The sequence below is a fragment of the Lissotriton helveticus genome, chromosome 5_1, assembly GCF_964261635.1.
Source record: "Lissotriton helveticus chromosome 5_1, aLisHel1.1, whole genome shotgun sequence".
Classification (NCBI taxonomy): Eukaryota; Metazoa; Chordata; class Amphibia; order Caudata; family Salamandridae; genus Lissotriton; species Lissotriton helveticus.
The window spans coordinates 1208771288-1208789194 of NC_136065.1; the positions used below are offsets into that span (position 1 = coordinate 1208771288).

General features: G+C 49.6%; 1 protein-coding gene across 4 annotated transcripts in view; it reads right to left on the minus strand.

Moving 5' to 3' along the window:
• The window catches only part of EIF3A (eukaryotic translation initiation factor 3 subunit A), a 1009075-nt gene that overhangs the window by 671021 nt on the left and 320147 nt on the right, over positions 1–17907 (minus strand). For all 4 annotated transcript variants that reach the window (XM_078643910.1, XM_078643908.1, XM_078643907.1 and 1 more), the window contains exon 12: positions 5264–5611. In XM_078643910.1, coding sequence (XP_078500036.1) covers positions 5264–5611 — 348 coding nt within the window. The remainder of the gene's footprint in view (positions 1–5263; positions 5612–17907) is intronic.

Consider the following 17907-nt stretch of genomic DNA (forward strand, 5'->3'; position numbering starts at 1 on the left):
GTCTTTTAAAGTCTTGACAGAGAAAGTGCAGCAGACCTTACAATCCTTGGCAGAATGTTCAGGATAGAGACAGTAGAGGCAGTCTTCATGTTTGTCATCCACGTGCAGTCTCAGCTTACTACACGAGGCACAGGATCTAAAGAGCACTTTTTTAGGAGTGGTAGACATAGCTGCTCTAGCACTCCTCCACAAGAATAATCTTGAAGAGAAAAATATGGAAATAATCCAAAAGTACCAGAAAACTGAGCAGAGCTCAGTGAAGACTCCCTTAGCACGACGTGCGGTAGAAAATTTGAGGGACTAGGGCTCCTTCCAGGAAGGTTCTAGAGGGTGGTAGTAGCGGATTGGCTCCTGGCCAAAATGTGGTCCTTTTTACAAAAGGACTTGGATAGGTTACTAATGTGAGGCCTCTGGCCTATTAGTATGTATATGTCTTTATGACATTACTGTTTTTATATACCGGTGATTCCCACCCCGACGACGGGGAATGATTCAGGAATGTGAATCTATGAAAGATACCCATAATACTGGATAAGTCTCCTTGTTGTAGCAACTGGAGCACTTGCTGTAGTGTGATCATATGGAAGTGCTCCGATAGTATGTATTGGTTTAGGGGTCTGAGGTCCAATATTGGTCTGAGGGAACCGTCCTTTTTGGGAATAAGGAAGTATAGGGAGTATACTCCTGTCCCTTGCTGGTGGAAAGGGACTGGCTCTATGGCTCCCTTTTACAGCATGCATTTCACCTCTTGTTGGAGCAGGGTGATATGTTCTGTGGACATAGGACGGTGTCTGGGTGGTATGTTTGGTGGAGTAGAGGTAAGTTCTAGGCAATAACCACACTGGATAATTTCTCTCACCCACCTGTCCGTGGTAATTGCGTGCCAGACAGGTAGGAACTGTTGGAGTCTGCCTCGAACTGGTGTTAGGTGGTCTGGAGGTAGCGTGATGAAGTCACTGTTTTGTGGCAGTGGAGGCTCTGGTGTTATTGCCTCCACGTCCTCTTCCCTTATTATTGTTGCCCCTATAACCTCCTCTGAGTTTTTGTTAAAGGAACCTTGTGTGTTACTCTTGTATGAGGAAGATGTCTGCGAGGTATTTCCTCGTGTAGTTGCCCTGTATGAGGAGCGTCTAAAGGAGCCTCTATGTTGCTGAAATTGTAATGCCCCCATTGATTTTGCGGTTTGTGTCTTTTTTCATTTTATCCAAAATGGTGTCGACAGCAGGCCCAAATAGAAAGTCCTGTTTGACTGGCTGTTTAAGAATGGTGGACTGCAGCTCGTTCTTAAAACCGGAAATGCGCAGCCATGCATGTCTGCGTAGTAAGACGCTAGTGTTAATTGACCTGGCTGCGGTGTCTGCTGCGTCAAGCACACATTTTTTGATGGAAGCGTTTGAAATGAATTTTCCCTCCTGTATGAGGTCATCAGCTTGTGCTTTAAAAGGCTCAGGTAGGTGTTGCATTAGGCTTTCGAGCTGGTCATAATGCGCCCTGTTGTAACGAGCCAGTAGGGCTTGGGTATTAGCAATCCTCCATGAGTTGGAGGCTTGTGCTGCTACCCTTTTACCGGACGCCTCTAGTATCTTTGATTCTTTATCGGGGGGAGGTGCTTCCCCCGTTTGGGAGTTGGCCCTTTTACGTGCATTAGCCACTACCAGTGAGTCTAATGGTAACTGCCCTCTGATGTAGGTAGGGTCTGTAGGGGCTGCCCTATACTTTTTCTCTATTCTGGGATTGATTACCCGTGCCCTGGCTGTATCCTTAAATATGTCTGGTGCATGTTTTAGCACTCCCTTTAACATAGGAAGTGTTCTGACACTTTTTTCCGAAGTAGGGAAGGTGTCAAATAAGAAGTCTTCCTCGACAGGGTCATTATGCATGTCTACGTTATGGTATTATGCGGCCGTGTCTATGAGTTGGTTGAAGACAATGGTGTCATCAGTAGGTGACGGCTTAGTTGGATAAGAGGGCCCATCAGGGATGGAATGGGTGTTGTAAGGGTCTGTTGGCACCTCCCATGGTTCCTCTTGTGGTTGAGGATCTTGTGGGAAATCATAGTAAGGCTGTGGATCGTCCTCTATGTTACCCTCATTGTCCCCGTGGTGAGAAGGAGAGTAAGGAGCAAAAGGTGTAATAGGCATGATAGGATGGAAAGGGATGAAGGGTCTAGAGGGAGATCTAGAGGGAGAAGTCCCAAAGTCCCTTTTCTTTAATGGAACAGGGGAATGAGAGCCAGTGTCCAATGGCCTCTCCTCTCTGTGCAGGATGGTAAATTTACCAGTCTCTGGATTAATATATATTTTTGCTTGGTCGTCTGATGGATCTGGATGGAAGAGTTCTTCCTCTACAGTCCTAGGTTGAGTGTAGACTTTTTTGGATCAGTAACACCTTTTGCAACGACTTTTGGTGTTTTATTGCTTTTCTTAGGCTCGGGCCTTTTTTCGGGTCGACGAGTGATTTGGGGTCAACCGGATCTTTCGGCTCGACACGTTTCTTGTGCTCGACAGGCTTTTTTGGTTGACTGTCCTTTTCCGAGTCGATGGTCTTTTTCGGATCGACTGGTGTCTTGGGAGCACTTATTTTGGGGTCGATAGCTTTTTCCGGCCGTGCTACGGGCTTCGGTACGGCACCCTTCTTGTCGGCGACCTTTGCCGGGTCGACAGATTTTGGAACAGCAGGCTTGTTCGGGTCGGCGACCTTTTTTGGTTCAGCGGCCTTCGGCTGTGTGCCCTTGTACGGTTCGACTACCCTTTTGGGGTCGACGCTTTTTGGCTGAGCAGGCTTCCTTTGGTCGACAGTCTTCTTTGGCTCGACGCTTTTGGGCTGTACGGCCTTTTTCAGTTCGACGCCCTTCGGGTCGACAACCTTTTTTGGCTCTGGAACCTTCTTCGGGACGATGGTACTGGGCCCTGGGGTCTCTGAAGGTTTCGGTTTCGGAGCAGAGCCGGACGGCGGGGCTGGCAAAACGTTTTTGTGATCTTGGCTAAGGCCTTTTGGCGATGCCTCGACCGGAGCCTTCGGTATCGGGGGCAGTGTACGAACGATTTGCCCCGGTGGGATGTCGTCATCGGAGTCCGAGTAGTCCTCAATGGTGACGATCTCTAGGTCCGAATCTTTAGCTTCCGGTAGTTCCTGGTCATCATCGAAGATGTTGTCCGGTTCCGGTGCCTGTCGCTGCATCTCCTGCCTAGCGGCCCGTCGGATCCTTATGGTTTTCTTCGACCGAAACTGGGCGCAGGCTGGGCAGGTTTCTTCCCTATGGTCTGGGGAAAGGCACTTGTTGCATACTGAGTGTTTGTCAGTATGTGGAAACTTGGAGTGGCATTGTGGGCACCTTTTGAACGGGCTTCTTTCCATCGACAGCAGGCTCACGTGGCGTCGAAAAGGCCCAACAGCCCGCGTCGACGACCGAGTCGAGATGGAAAGCTGGATCGAGTAGAGAGGTACCGAACAAGAACAATACCGTCGTAGTCGAAGGCCTTTTGGCCTTTAGAAAAGTTTTGTTTCGATTCCTAAGTTGGAGTATAGGAGTTAGCATCCGAACCCAATGGCGGAAAAAACAATCTGAGGATGGAGAAGATGCCCATGCGTACTGTAGTCCAGGGGAGGAGTCACCTATCTCGTGATACTTCGAAGACTCTTCCAAGACAACAAAGTGCAATCATCCGGACCTAACACTAGGCGGCGATCTATGCACAGATTTGAATTCAGCAGCCCACATGCCTCGAACCAATAAGTATACCTTTTTAGACTTACCCAATTGTTTTAGACCAATTGGCTCTGACTGTGTATGTAATCAATCCTTGATTGAGTGAATACAATAAATAATTAACACACTCTCCTGATAAGCCTAACTGCTCTCCCAAACTGCTGCAAAGAGAGCGGTTAGTGATTATCTAATTTAGCCTCTGCTATACCTCTGGGGATCGCCTGGACTCTGCACACTATACCTTACTTTGGTACAGTATATACAGAGCTAGCTTCCTACAAGGGGTATATCTGCTCATGTAGATGTGCCCTCACATGTAATATAATGCACACTGTCCTAGAACCACAAGGCCATCTGTAGGGGTGACAGAGACTTTGGCACGGCAAGCAGAGAGTGTGCCATGTTGTGTTTTCAATCATGCTTTGCACCAGGACAGTGTCTGCAATGGCAGGCTACATCCAATTTGTATGAGGTCACCTTAGGATGGAATACTACATGCTGCAACCCTTATGGACCCTTTCTGGTACCCATGCCCTAAGGACCAGAGGTACCACTAACTAGGGACTTACAGGGGTTAAATATTGTGAGCCAACTGCATGACAATTAGACCATTTTTACCTGGTTAGCAGGGACCCAGTGCAGATCAGTCCAAACATTTCAGTACCAGTGGCATAAAGTGGGGTTGACCATGACAAAAAGGGGCACTTTCAGACACCAAGAAAGTGTCTATTAAAAAAATATATTATACTCAAGTGAAACATGGGCAGAGTCAAAGCCCCTCTTTCAGTAGTGCTGCTGCTTAAATGTCTTTTTGTTGACAATGTAAAGTCTAACAGCTTTGCAGCCAATCCAGACCTACATAGGTCTAAAGGCCACTGCAGCTTGTAGGAGATGGAGCTTTCATGCAGAATTAACAGAAAACCTCAGTGGTTCTCATCAAAACTCAGAAGTTTAGCCCACTATCCAATCTATGAGCGTGGTGATCCTGTCCTTGGAGAATTCCGTTTTTCGGGATTAACGAGGGAATCCTCGGATCAACTATTTTCAAATTTTTGGCTCACTAATTGACATGCTTCATTATCTATGGAGTTATTTTCTTACACATTTTAAGCCAAGCTCCAGACATTTAAAATCACACTCACAGAAATGTGTACTTGTAAAGCGCACTTATACCCCAACTGGGGTGTCCTGGCTCTGTAACGCATACCGCTGTGGAACCCTTCCTGGCTTTTCCCTGTGAAATGTCCACTCCTGGGCACCCCCAAGGTGAAGCCAGGCATCCCAGCGCTGTTGGGGCCGTTGTGGAGATTAAGCAAGCTATTGCCCAGAGTTGCAGAGTGGGACCCATGATTAGAATAGGCCCAGAGGCGAGAATTATCAGGTCCGAGGAAATTAAGCCCAAGACCCGACGAGGCGGGAATTGAACTCTGGTCCCGGGCCAGACCTCTGCATCAGGGTCTGCCGCTCTAACCATTGAGCCACACTTCTCCACTATTATATTGTTGTGTAAACAATGTGCTAATCATAAAAGGAGAGTGTCTAAAAGCAACATACCTCAATATCTATGTCCTTGAAGGCTTTGGCTCCCAGTTCAGTCTTTTTAATCTGCTCCAACCGCTCACGGACGGTTTTCTTCTTGATCTGCTCATGCTCCTGCAGGATGCGTTCCTTCTCCCGCTCCTTGGCCTCCTGGCGGAGTCGCTCCTCCTCGGCCTTTCGCACCTTTAATTGCTCAGCTTCACGCTGCTCAAGCTCCTCCTTCTCACGCTGGATGTTCAAGTTCTCCAAGCGCTCCTTGCGTTCCTCGATGGTCTGTCGACGAGCAAGAATGCGTTGGTGCTCCTTTCGTGAGCTTTTCAAGTAAGAAGTGACTGCCAGTTGACGCTGCTCCTCCTTCTCTTGCTGAAGGTAAAAGACATAATATAGAATAATTAGTTTCAAGTCAACCACATTCAGAAGCATATGAAGCAGAGAACACTCTTAGCAAGCTTGGAATCAGTGCTCCACCTCCTCACAATTCTTTTGTCTAACTAGTTTTGTTAAATAGACAAATGACCGATTGAATAAATGACAGGCCGATTCAATTTTTCATGTACTCCAAAGTGCTACTTTTTGGAGGAGAAAAAAAATTGAACACTGATAAATGGATCACGCACAAGCTTTAAAAGGTCCATGAAACATGGCTGAAAAAAGTACAGGTTCAATAACCTGGGTCAGCACAATCACTTCCTTACGAGCAAGAGACAAATGTAGGCACAGTTTTACTGGATAATCGGCCTCAAACTACTCTACCCATTTTCTCATCTAGAAACAAAGAAGGTCAGAAAAAAAGTACCTTTTTTTTTTAACCACATTGGTCTAAATGGTTGAACTTAATGTGAATATACAATAAACTACCACCAACTTCAGACAGACTATTTAAGATAATATATTTTTCCAGAGCTTGTCGGCCTTTTGTTGCTGGCTCACCAAATGGTTTATGTAAAGGGGACTGTGGGAAGTTGGCCTGATATATGATGTTCACTAGTTCTAGTGACCACCTTGTATCAGTCCAAACAACCCTTATGGTGATTGGTTGTAAGTCAACCTTATAGACCAGCAATCCTAATGGTAGCATGGACAAAGCAGTCTTAGGCTAAACTCTTTTGGTATGTGTGAGAAGTTGGCCTGATGTGCAGTGCTCACTATTCTAGTGATCACTATATATCAGTCCAAACAACCCTTATTGATGATTGGTTGTAAGTCAACCTTATAGACCAGCTATCCTAGTAGCATGGATACGAGCAGTCTAAGGCTAAGACTCTAGAGGGCGTGTTAAGCCAGCTGTTTTACCATCACATTACCCCTTGAACACCCAGTGAAAGGACACCACACAAGTGTTATGAAAATAAACAATGTATTTATTAGAATCACAACAACCCTGTACTCTTTATGAGGACAGGGTGCTAAGCACACAACAAAACTCTTACGAAAATACTTTTAAGTTAGCACGTTACACAAATGCCCGAGGGGCACGAAAAACCATATACTTTCAAAGTGGAATGCGAATTACTAGCAGGTAAGTAACAGTTCTAATAGGCTTTGGAATCGCTAGGACTGGACTAGGGAATCGTTAGATTACTACTAGGAGGCCCAGAGGACTCGGGTGCAGAGTGTGCACTCTCACGCGGGATGCGGGACAAAGTCTATGGAAGCTAGAATTCACAAAGTTAGTGTTCACGGGCGAACCCGACCTGGTAGGGAGAAAACGACAGTGGATCCTGACCCTTGGGTAGTGAGGCTATGCTGGGACACCGGAGTGCCGAAGTTACCTAGCCCAGGGGCTGCAGCTGCATAGGTCTGAAAAGACGTCGGGGATCTCGTTGCCGGACCAGGAGCCTGGAAGGAAGAAGTTGCTGGCAGGCGACCAGTGAAGAAAAGTTCGATGGATCCAAGCCTGGATCAAGGAAGAAGAAAACCTGAAAGCAGAGGGGACCAAGTTCTTGAATCACTAGCCAGTGATTAAGTGGGCACCAGGATGGCACCGGGCGAAGTCACCGCAGTCAGGTGAGTGGGCACTGCTGGGCTCTGCAGTCTCTCGGACCAGGAGGCGTTGTCGGCGACCAGGATGGAGGTGCGAGCTGTCCCACGAAGGATGAAGTCGTTGGCGTCGAAGTTACCCAGGATTGGGCAACAAGCCTTGGCTAATTCAAGCCCACGCGGTGGACTCAAAATGGCGTCTTGAGTGGACCAGGAGGGTCCAGGGTGCTCCTCTTCTGGAAGGGAGCAAGGGCCAGTCTGGAGCAACCAGACCAGCAACAGAAATGTCGTCGGGCGTCGTCAGGAAGGCCACAAGCCAACGGGCTAGTAGCCAAACAACGCGGTGAGCAGCGGAAAGCAGAAGGGCCCCACGCAGATCGTGGAGATGCTGGGGGGCTGCACTTCGGAGCTGGAGCTGCTCAGAGTCGGGGCTTCTCGGACCCCAAAGCACTCACCAGTAGATTACTCGGCGGGCTTGCTGGAAAGAAGTTGTGCAGTCTTGCAGATGGCCGGTCCCTTGAGGTCTCGTCGCACCCACGGTTCTCAGCTGGGCTGTAGAGGTGGGTAGAGGTCAGAGGTGCCAGGGAAGCCGGTTCTCGTCGAGCTGGGCAGTCGGATTCCGGAGGAAGGACTTGCAGCAGACCGCAGTGTTCTTAGATGGTGCCTGCGGATGCAGGGTGACTACTCCTTAGTCACAAGGGAGAAATCTTAGGAAGAAGTCTTGAGTTCCTTTCGCAGAAAGTAGTTTCAGGATTCAAAGATGATCTGCTTTGGAAGGGGGCCAGTCTCTACCTTTATCCTGTAAAAAGGGGCTGGCACGCGACTAAGTCCTGCCCTATGGGTGGGACTAGGAGGGGGGTGGTTACACCCACTTCCTTGGCGGGCTTTTCCCCAGCACAGGGTCTGGAGTGACCCTGGAACTGGTTCCAGCCAGCCTATGCACAGTGAGCACCGGGGTGCCACGTGCAGTCACCTTCCTCTAAAGCCCTGCCTACCTACAATACACAAAACCCTGTCTGGGACGGTGCTGGCACCGCCCCTGGCAGGAAACCCTTTGTCCTTATCTCCTGCTCTGGGAGGACTCCCAGCAGCAGGAGGGCAGACTTGTGTCTCGGTGGCAGCATCCATTTTGTGGATGCTAAGGCTCTGTCTGACTTTAACCGGGGTTAGGGGTTACATACATGTCGTGTCCCTCTAGAAGGGTGGAATGCTAACCCCGTCGCCAGAATTGGCGAGGGGTTAGTATTCCAATTCGTATGACACCTTACTCGACATGTTTTGATAAAGCGATACCAGAGTTGGCACATAACCGCGAGGATTATAATGCACTTAAGAGTATATGGTATGCGATATCATGGAAACGGCTAAGGGATGGATCCCGAAAGCCGCAGACAGGCTCAGCTCATGCCAGAGCACCATCTCCCACGATTCCAAGCACTCTGCCTTCAGGATTGTTAAGGCCTGCCATAGGAGTGACTGATAGGAGATCTGTGTGTCCATTTTTAGGGTTAGATATAGGTATACTATATCTAAAGCAAAGGGTGATTACACCACCTTGCCCCAGCTGTCAAGCAGCCAGTTGTGTCAGATTTGGATGGCCAGCCAGGGGTGGCATAATACATGCTGCAGCCCCTGGTAGGCCCTGGGTACACCTATGCCCTGGGTACCTAAGGTACTCTGTACAGGGACTGGTAAGGTGACTCAGTATCCAATTTAGATATGTACCTAAGGTACATGGAATCCATTTTACAGAGAGAGCAGTAGGCCTGGGGTCCTGAATAGCAGGGCCCCAGGTCAACTAAGTCAGAAAACCAGCAAAACACCAGGCAAAAAGTTGGGGGCAACCATAGTCAGGGATCAACCTTCCTACATAACCCCCCCCCAAACGAAAGGAGATAAGGCTATCCTTGTCCAGGTAAGCCTATATTGCCTAAGTGGCCATTTAAGGAAGTACCAGCACTGGCATAGTTACCCCCTATGTCATGGTCCACTAAGCAATCCCTCACCCTAAGGGTGTCTGAGGGTCTCCACCATAGGGAATCTCTACCTGTGGTGTGTTTTGGCAAAGGAAAGGGCTGGTGCTGAAATGGAGTACTGAAGCGAGGCTCCACAAATTTTGGGCTCAGCTTCCTCCAATCATTTTCCACCATATAGGCCTTTCTTTCCAAGACTGAGTTGTTTTGGGCTCTCAGGGTCAACCTCTGGCTACCTACAGCTGGAGGTTGGGTCCCTCTGTTTGGCTTACTGGGGGGACAGGTCAGGTCTGGGGCCCTCAGGTCCCAAGTTTGGCTGTGCCCAACAGTGTCCATCTGTGGGAGGTCCCTAACTAATTTTAAGGGGGATCCCTCAGGAGTATGTTTTATTTTCACTTGGCTAGGACTACTAGCTTCAGTGCCCTTAATCTGCTGATTGGGAAATTCGTTTGGACAGGGGGCCCCTTGGGGTCCAACACTGGCCTCCCTGACCTCTACAGCCCTGGGCTGACTGAGGCAGGGTAGAGAGGGGCAGGTTACCTGCTCCAGACTGGGTCCCACCTTGGAAGGGTCCACTAGCATCAGGGGTTCTGCCAGGCTAGGCCTGACTACCTCTGTGGCAGTTTCTTCACAAGGGGTCAGATCAGTTCCCTGAGGAGGCTGACCCTTTCCTAATGTCTGGTGGGAGGGAGATTTCTCTTCCTCCTCAATACTCTCTGTCTGAGTGGAGTGATCCATAGTTTCAGGCTTCACAACACTATCATCTGTCTGAGTTTGAGCTGTGGCCATCACAACTCTCCCAACCTTTTCAGGAGGGGGCTCCGTTTGGGTGTGGGCTGTTACCTTGACAGCCTTGACAACCTGTTCTGGGAAGGAAGTTGTCTGAGATTGGGTTGTGACTGGCACAACCCTCCTGACCTGTTCAGGGAGGACATCTTGGACTGGGGCTGTGGCTAACACTGCCCCACTAACCTTACCATGGGGGTTTACCATTTTAGAATGGGTATCTTGCTCAACTTCAGCCCAGGCTGAGAGCTCTAAATCATTCCCCAGTAGGCAATCTACAGGCAAGTTTGGTGACACTGCCACTCTCTTGTGGCCAGTGACACCTCCCCAGCTGAGATTGACCACTGCCATGGGATGATCTCTCTGTACTCCATCAATATTGGTCACCTGGTATGTGGCACCAGGTAAAAGTTGCCTTGAGGGGACTAGACTCTCAGTCACCATAGTGATGCTAGCCCCTGTATCTCTATAGGCCTCAACTTTTATACCATTGATGAGGGGCTCCTGTCTGTACTTGCCCAAAGTGTTGGGACAAGTTGTGAAGTTGGCAAACCCCATGCCAGTCTCACAGACAAGAGTATCTAAGTTTGGGGACCTGGTTAGGCCAGAGTCCCCAGGAACTCCCAAAGTAAATGCACCCAAAGTCTTGGGGGCACTCCCACCACCTGGGGGATTACTACTAGTAGTAACAGGAGGTTTAGGAATGTTACTTGGGGGTATGTTTTCCTTATTGTTATTCTTTGGGCAACTGCTGTCAGTTTTTAAATGACCCACCTGTTTACAGGGATAACAATAAGGTTTCTTCTGGTTATTGGAAGGATTCTGGGACCCACCCCCCTCAGAGGATTTTTGGGGCCCTGATGTGGTTTGATCTGTAGATTTATTCCCACCCTTCTCTTGAGGCTTGGTTGATTCCTTTTTCTGGTCACCACCTTGGTTCTTGGGCCTAATCCTGGTTCTGACCCATTTGTCTGCCCTCTTACCCAATTCTTGTGGAGAGGTCAGATCAGAGTCTACCAGGTGCTGGTGTAATAACTGGTTCTGACAATTATTTAAGACTTGCTCTCTCATAATTAGATTATACAATCCCTTGAAATCAGTAACCTTACTACCCAGTAGCCAGCCTTCCAAAGCCTTAGTGGCACAATCAACAAAGTCAGACCAGTCCTGAGACTGAGTTTTCTGGGTGTCTCTGAACAGCAACCTGTACTGCTCAGTGGTTAAACCAAACCCATCAACCAGTGCATTTTTCAGGACCTGGTAATTGTTAGCATCCTCAACTCTAGTAGTGAGGAGCTTATCTCTACCTTTGCCATCAAAGGAGAGCCACAGTATAGCTGCCCACTGACTCTGGGGAATGCCCTGCACAGTGCAGGCCCTCTCCAAAGCAGCCATCCATTTCTGGATGTCATCCCCTTGCTTAAAGGGGGGCACTATTTTAGTCAGGTGTTTAGTATCTAAACCCTTCTCTCTATCTCTTGGGAGATTGCTGCCACCAGTGGGAGCTAGCCCACTCATCTGCTGCTCTCTTGCCAGGGCAAGCTTCTCTTTGGCCAGGGCAATTTCTTCCCTTTCAATCCTCAGTTCAGCTTGTCTCATCCTAGCTTCATGCTCCTTTCTCTGAGGGGAAGTGAATCTCCTCTGTGGAGGATTCCTTCTCCCCTGAGAAGAGGCATTAGAGTGCAGAGATCTATTGGAGTCCCTAGAAAGAGATCTATCTCTCCTAACTCCAAGGTTAGGCCCACTTCGGGTTAGTACTGGGGGGCCCCCAGATCCTAGCCCAAGTAAGTCTAAGTTGGTCCTAGTTAGCCTTCTGACTACCTCAAGACCTTTGTCTACCTCATCCCCAGAGAGTACCTCCTGATCCTCCTCCTCAACTGCTGAATCAGTGTTGGGGAGGTCTGGATCCCCAGAGGTTCCCTCTAAGGCTGGCATGCTCTCATGTAACTGAGAGAGCTTTCTGGCATCATATGTCTCTAAGAGACCTATCAGAAAGGGAAGGGTGGGGTTAGACCCCTGCTTCAGTTTCCTGGAGACACAGAGTTGCCTCATCTCCTGAAAATTGAGAGCTGCATATCGTGAAGTGACCTGTGGAGGGTCAAAGCTGACCAGGGGAGTCTCAGTAGAGTCCCCCTGAGTCGACATGCTTTTCTAGTGAGGTGTAAGTGGTGCACTTACCTACACTATATGTTTGCCTACTGATCCCTTGCTAGAGTTGTAGTTTAGGGTGTGCTAGGCCCTAGGAGCTACAACAGCTGGTTCAGTAGAACTCAGAGTATTCTAAGCTAAGTTATATGTACCTTTAGTACTTATGTGATCTTTCACAAGATATTCTTAGGGCATGTGTGGTAAAACAACAGCAAGCTCAAATCCCAACCGCTGCTCACCAATGTGAGAAGTTGGCCTGATGTGCAGTGCTCACTATTCTAGTGATCACTATATATCAGTCCAAACAACCCTTATTGATGATTGGTTGTAAGTCAACCTTATAGACCAGCTATCCTAGTAGCATGGATACGAGCAGTCTAAGGCTAAGACTCTAGAGGGCGTGTTAAGCCAGCTGTTTTACCATCACATTACCCCTTGAACACCCAGTGAAAGGACACCACACAAGTGTTATGAAAATAAACAATGTATTTATTAGAATCACAACAACCCTGTACTCTTTATGAGGACAGGGTGCTAAGCACACAACAAAACTCTTACGAAAATACTTTTAAGTTAGCACGTTACACAAATGCCCGAGGGGCACGAAAAACCATATACTTTCAAAGTGGAATGCGAATTACTAGCAGGTAAGTAACAGTTCTAATAGGCTTTGGAATCGCTAGGACTGGACTAGGGAATCGTTAGATTACTACTAGGAGGCCCAGAGGACTCGGGTGCAGAGTGTGCACTCTCACGCGGGATGCGGGACAAAGTCTATGGAAGCTAGAATTCACAAAGTTAGTGTTCACGGGCGAACCCGACCTGGTAGGGAGAAAACGACAGTGGATCCTGACCCTTGGGTAGTGAGGCTATGCTGGGACACCGGAGTGCCGAAGTTACCTAGCCCAGGGGCTGCAGCTGCATAGGTCTGAAAAGACGTCGGGGATCTCGTTGCCGGACCAGGAGCCTGGAAGGAAGAAGTTGCTGGCAGGCGACCAGTGAAGAAAAGTTCGATGGATCCAAGCCTGGATCAAGGAAGAAGAAAACCTGAAAGCAGAGGGGACCAAGTTCTTGAATCACTAGCCAGTGATTAAGTGGGCACCAGGATGGCACCGGGCGAAGTCACCGCAGTCAGGTGAGTGGGCACTGCTGGGCTCTGCAGTCTCTCGGACCAGGAGGCGTTGTCGGCGACCAGGATGGAGGTGCGAGCTGTCCCACGAAGGATGAAGTCGTTGGCGTCGAAGTTACCCAGGATTGGGCAACAAGCCTTGGCTAATTCAAGCCCACGCGGTGGACTCAAAATGGCGTCTTGAGTGGACCAGGAGGGTCCAGGGTGCTCCTCTTCTGGAAGGGAGCAAGGGCCAGTCTGGAGCAACCAGACCAGCAACAGAAATGTCGTCGGGCGTCGTCAGGAAGGCCACAAGCCAACGGGCTAGTAGCCAAACAACGCGGTGAGCAGCGGAAAGCAGAAGGGCCCCACGCAGATCGTGGAGATGCTGGGGGGCTGCACTTCGGAGCTGGAGCTGCTCAGAGTCGGGGCTTCTCGGACCCCAAAGCACTCACCAGTAGATTACTCGGCGGGCTTGCTGGAAAGAAGTCGTGCAGTCTTGCAGATGGCCGGTCCCTTGAGGTCTCGTCGCACCCACGGTTCTCAGCTGGGCTGTAGAGGTGGGTAGAGGTCAGAGGTGCCAGGGAAGCCGGTTCTCGTCGAGCTGGGCAGTCGGATTCCGGAGGAAGGACTTGCAGCAGACCGCAGTGTTCTTAGATGGTGCCTGCGGATGCAGGGTGACTACTCCTTAGTCACAAGGGAGAAATCTTAGGAAGAAGTCTTGAGTTCCTTTCGCAGAAAGTAGTTTCAGGATTCAAAGATGATCTGCTTTGGAAGGGGGCCAGTCTCTACCTTTATCCTGTAAAAAGGGGCTGGCACGCGACTAAGTCCTGCCCTATGGGTGGGACTAGGAGGGGGGTGGTTACACCCACTTCCTTGGCGGGCTTTTCCCCAGCACAGGGTCTGGAGTGACCCTGGAACTGGTTCCAGCCAGCCTATGCACAGTGAGCACCGGGGTGCCACGTGCAGTCACCTTCCTCTAAAGCCCTGCCTACCTACAATACACAAAACCCTGTCTGGGACGGTGCTGGCACCGCCCCTGGCAGGAAACCCTTTGTCCTTATCTCCTGCTCTGGGAGGACTCCCAGCAGCAGGAGGGCAGACTTGTGTCTCGGTGGCAGCATCCATTTTGTGGATGCTAAGGCTCTGTCTGACTTTAACCGGGGTTAGGGGTTACATACATGTCGTGTCCCTCTAGAAGGGTGGAATGCTAACCCCGTCGCCAGAATTGGCGAGGGGTTAGTATTCCAATTCGTATGACACCTTACTCGACATGTTTTGATAAAGCGATACCAGAGTTGGCACATAACCGCGAGGATTATAATGCACTTAAGAGTATATGGTATGCGATATCATGGAAACGGCTAAGGGATGGATCCCGAAAGCCGCAGACAGGCTCAGCTCATGCCAGAGCACCATCTCCCACGATTCCAAGCACTCTGCCTTCAGGATTGTTAAGGCCTGCCATAGGAGTGACTGATAGGAGATCTGTGTGTCCATTTTTAGGGTTAGATATAGGTATACTATATCTAAAGCAAAGGGTGATTACACCACCTTGCCCCAGCTGTCAAGCAGCCAGTTGTGTCAGATTTGGATGGCCAGCCAGGGGTGGCATAATACATGCTGCAGCCCCTGGTAGGCCCTGGGTACACCTATGCCCTGGGTACCTAAGGTACTCTGTACAGGGACTGGTAAGGTGACTCAGTATCCAATTTAGATATGTACCTAAGGTACATGGAATCCATTTTACAGAGAGAGCAGTAGGCCTGGGGTCCTGAATAGCAGGGCCCCAGGTCAACTAAGTCAGAAAACCAGCAAAACACCAGGCAAAAAGTTGGGGGCAACCATAGTCAGGGATCAACCTTCCTACAGTATGTGAAGCCAGCTGTTTTACCACAATATAACCCCTTGAATAACAGATGAAAGGACACCACACAGGTTGTTATGAAAATAAACAGTATATTAATTAATAACAACACCTCTGAACTCTTTATGAGGTCAGAGGGCTAAGCACATGACAATCTCCTCCGAAAAATACTACAAGTCGCACAAAATTACAATGGTGCCCTAGGGGCACGACAAACCATATAATAAGTAAGTGGAATGTGAAAGTCGATAAAGGAAATGGAGCTGTCCAGAGGCTGTAGGATCGATGGGACCACGCTACACTAACACTAGGTAAGTAATAGGAGGCCCACGGAACGCGTGTGCAGAGTGTGAACTCACACGCGAGATGCGTAACAACGTCTATGGACAGTACAGTTCAAGTTTAAGGTGAGTACGGACAATCCTGACTAGATAGGACAACAACGACTGTGGAACTGGACACTAGGACAGTTAAACTACCCTTGAGCACCGAAATGCTCTCGTTACCTCACCACGGACGGCGGCTGCACAGGTGTCAAAGTGCGTCGGGTTCTCGCGTTGAAGTCTATGGAGCCTGAAAGAAAAGATGCTGCAGGCGACCAGGAGGAAGATGTCCGGTGCAATCCAAGGGTGGATTGGTGAAGGAGACCTGAAAGCAGAGGGGACAATGTTCACAGTCACTAGCCAGTGACTGGAGTGGAACCAGGAAGGAACCAGATGTCGACGTCGCGATCAGGTGAAGAGTGGACGCTTGACTCTGCAGCCACGTGGACCAGGAGGTGTCTTCGACGATCAGGATGGAGGCACGAGCTGTCCCACGCAGGCTCTCACAGTCGGCGGTGTCGGATCCGGGCTGGGACTCAACAGGCCTTGGCAAAGGCAACCCACGCGGTGAGTGAAGAAAGCGTCTGGTGCGGACTAGGAGAGTCCGGGGTGCCCCTCTTTTGGAAGGGAGCAAGGGCCAGTCTGGAGCAACCAGACCAGCAGTGAAAATTCAAAGGTTCGTCGTCTTGGAGGCCACTAGCCAGCTGGCAAGTGACCAGACAACGCGTCTAGCAGCAACAAAGCAGAAGGGCCCCACGCAGATCTCGTGGAGGCTGGAGGGCTGATCTTCGGTGCAGGAGCTGCTCGTGGATGGGGCTTTTCAGTCCCCAAAGCACTTGGTCGAGTTTACCTCGGGAGTCGTGCTGGAAGCGAAGTGCAGGTTCGTTCAAGATGGCCGGTCCCACGTGTCTCGTCGCACCCATGGGTCTCAGCTTTGCTGTAGATGCAGGTTGAGGCCGGCGAGGTCTGGGAATCCGGGTCTCGTCGGGCTCTGAAGTCTGGATCCTCGAGGGAAGACGACAAAGTGAAGCCGCTGGACGCTTGATGGTGCCTGCAGTTGCAGGGTGGACACTCCTTTTCCACAAGGGAGATTCTTCAGTCTTCTGTGGAGCAGAACGTCGAAGGCCAGAGTTTCTTCTTGTTGAATAGCGCAGGATAATCTAATTTGGAATGGGACCAGCTCCTACCTTTATTCTCCTAAAGGGGGCTGCACTACTGACTAGGTCCCTCCCCTGGGTGGGACCAGGAAGGGGGGTGGTTACACCCCCTATTCTTTGTCCGGTTTCCCGCCAGAGCTGGGGCTGGGATGCCCCAGCAACTGGTTTGAACCGGTGTATGCACAGGGCACCTTGTGTGCCCCAGGCATGTCTCATTCCTTTCAGGCCTCCCTACCTCAATACACAAAATCCTGTCTGGGGTGGTGCTAGCACCTCCCAAGGCAGGAAACCCTTTGTCCAAGCCATCCTCGCTGGAAGGACTCCCAGCAGCAGGAGATCAGACTTGTGTCTGTGGTGGCAGCATCCATTTTGTGATGCTGCGGCTCGAGTTAACTTTAACCGGGGTTCACAGTTACATACATGTCGTGTCCCTCTAGAGGGTGGAATGCTACCCCCGTCGCCAGAATTGGCGAGGGGGTAGTATTCCAAATTGTATGACACCTTACTCGACACGTTTTGATAATGTTATACCAGAGTTAGCATTTAACCGCGAGGTTGATAATGCACTTAAGAGTATATGGTATAGCGTTATCATGGAACAGCTATTAGGACTTGGTTCCGCAAGCTGCAAACGGGCTCAGCTCATGCCAGAACACCATCTCACATAATTCCAAGCACTCTGCCTTCAGGATTGATAAGGCCTTCCATAGGAGTGACTGATAGGAATATATGTGTCCATTTTAGGGTTAGATATAGGTATACTATATCTACAGCAAAGGGTGTTTACACCACCTTGCCCCAGCTGTCATGCAGCCAGTTGTGTCAGATTTAGATGGCCAGCCAGGGGTGGCATAATACATGCTTCAGCCCCTGGTAGGCCCTGGGTACACCTATGCCCTGGGCACCTAAGGTACACTGTACAGGGACTGATAAGGTGGCCCAGTACCAATTGGTAAATGCACCTAAGGTACATGGAGTCCATTTTACAGAGAGAGCAGGAAGCCTGGGGTCCTGAATAGCAGGATCCCAGGCCAAATAAGTCAGAAACCAGAAAAACACCAGGCAAAAAGTTGGGGGTAACCACAGTCCGATATCCACCTTCCTACAGGGACCGGCAACAGTACTTAACGAGGCAGGTACAATGGTAATTTACCTTCTGTCATTTCTCTTGTGCGCAAGTCAATATAGTACACAAGACTTTTTTTTAAACAAAATATGAAAAGGTGTTATTAGGTACACATGACAAAATTAGATAAAGTAATATCACCCATCTTCAGTTTCTTCCAGATTAAAAAGTTGAATATGCTACTTACCAGT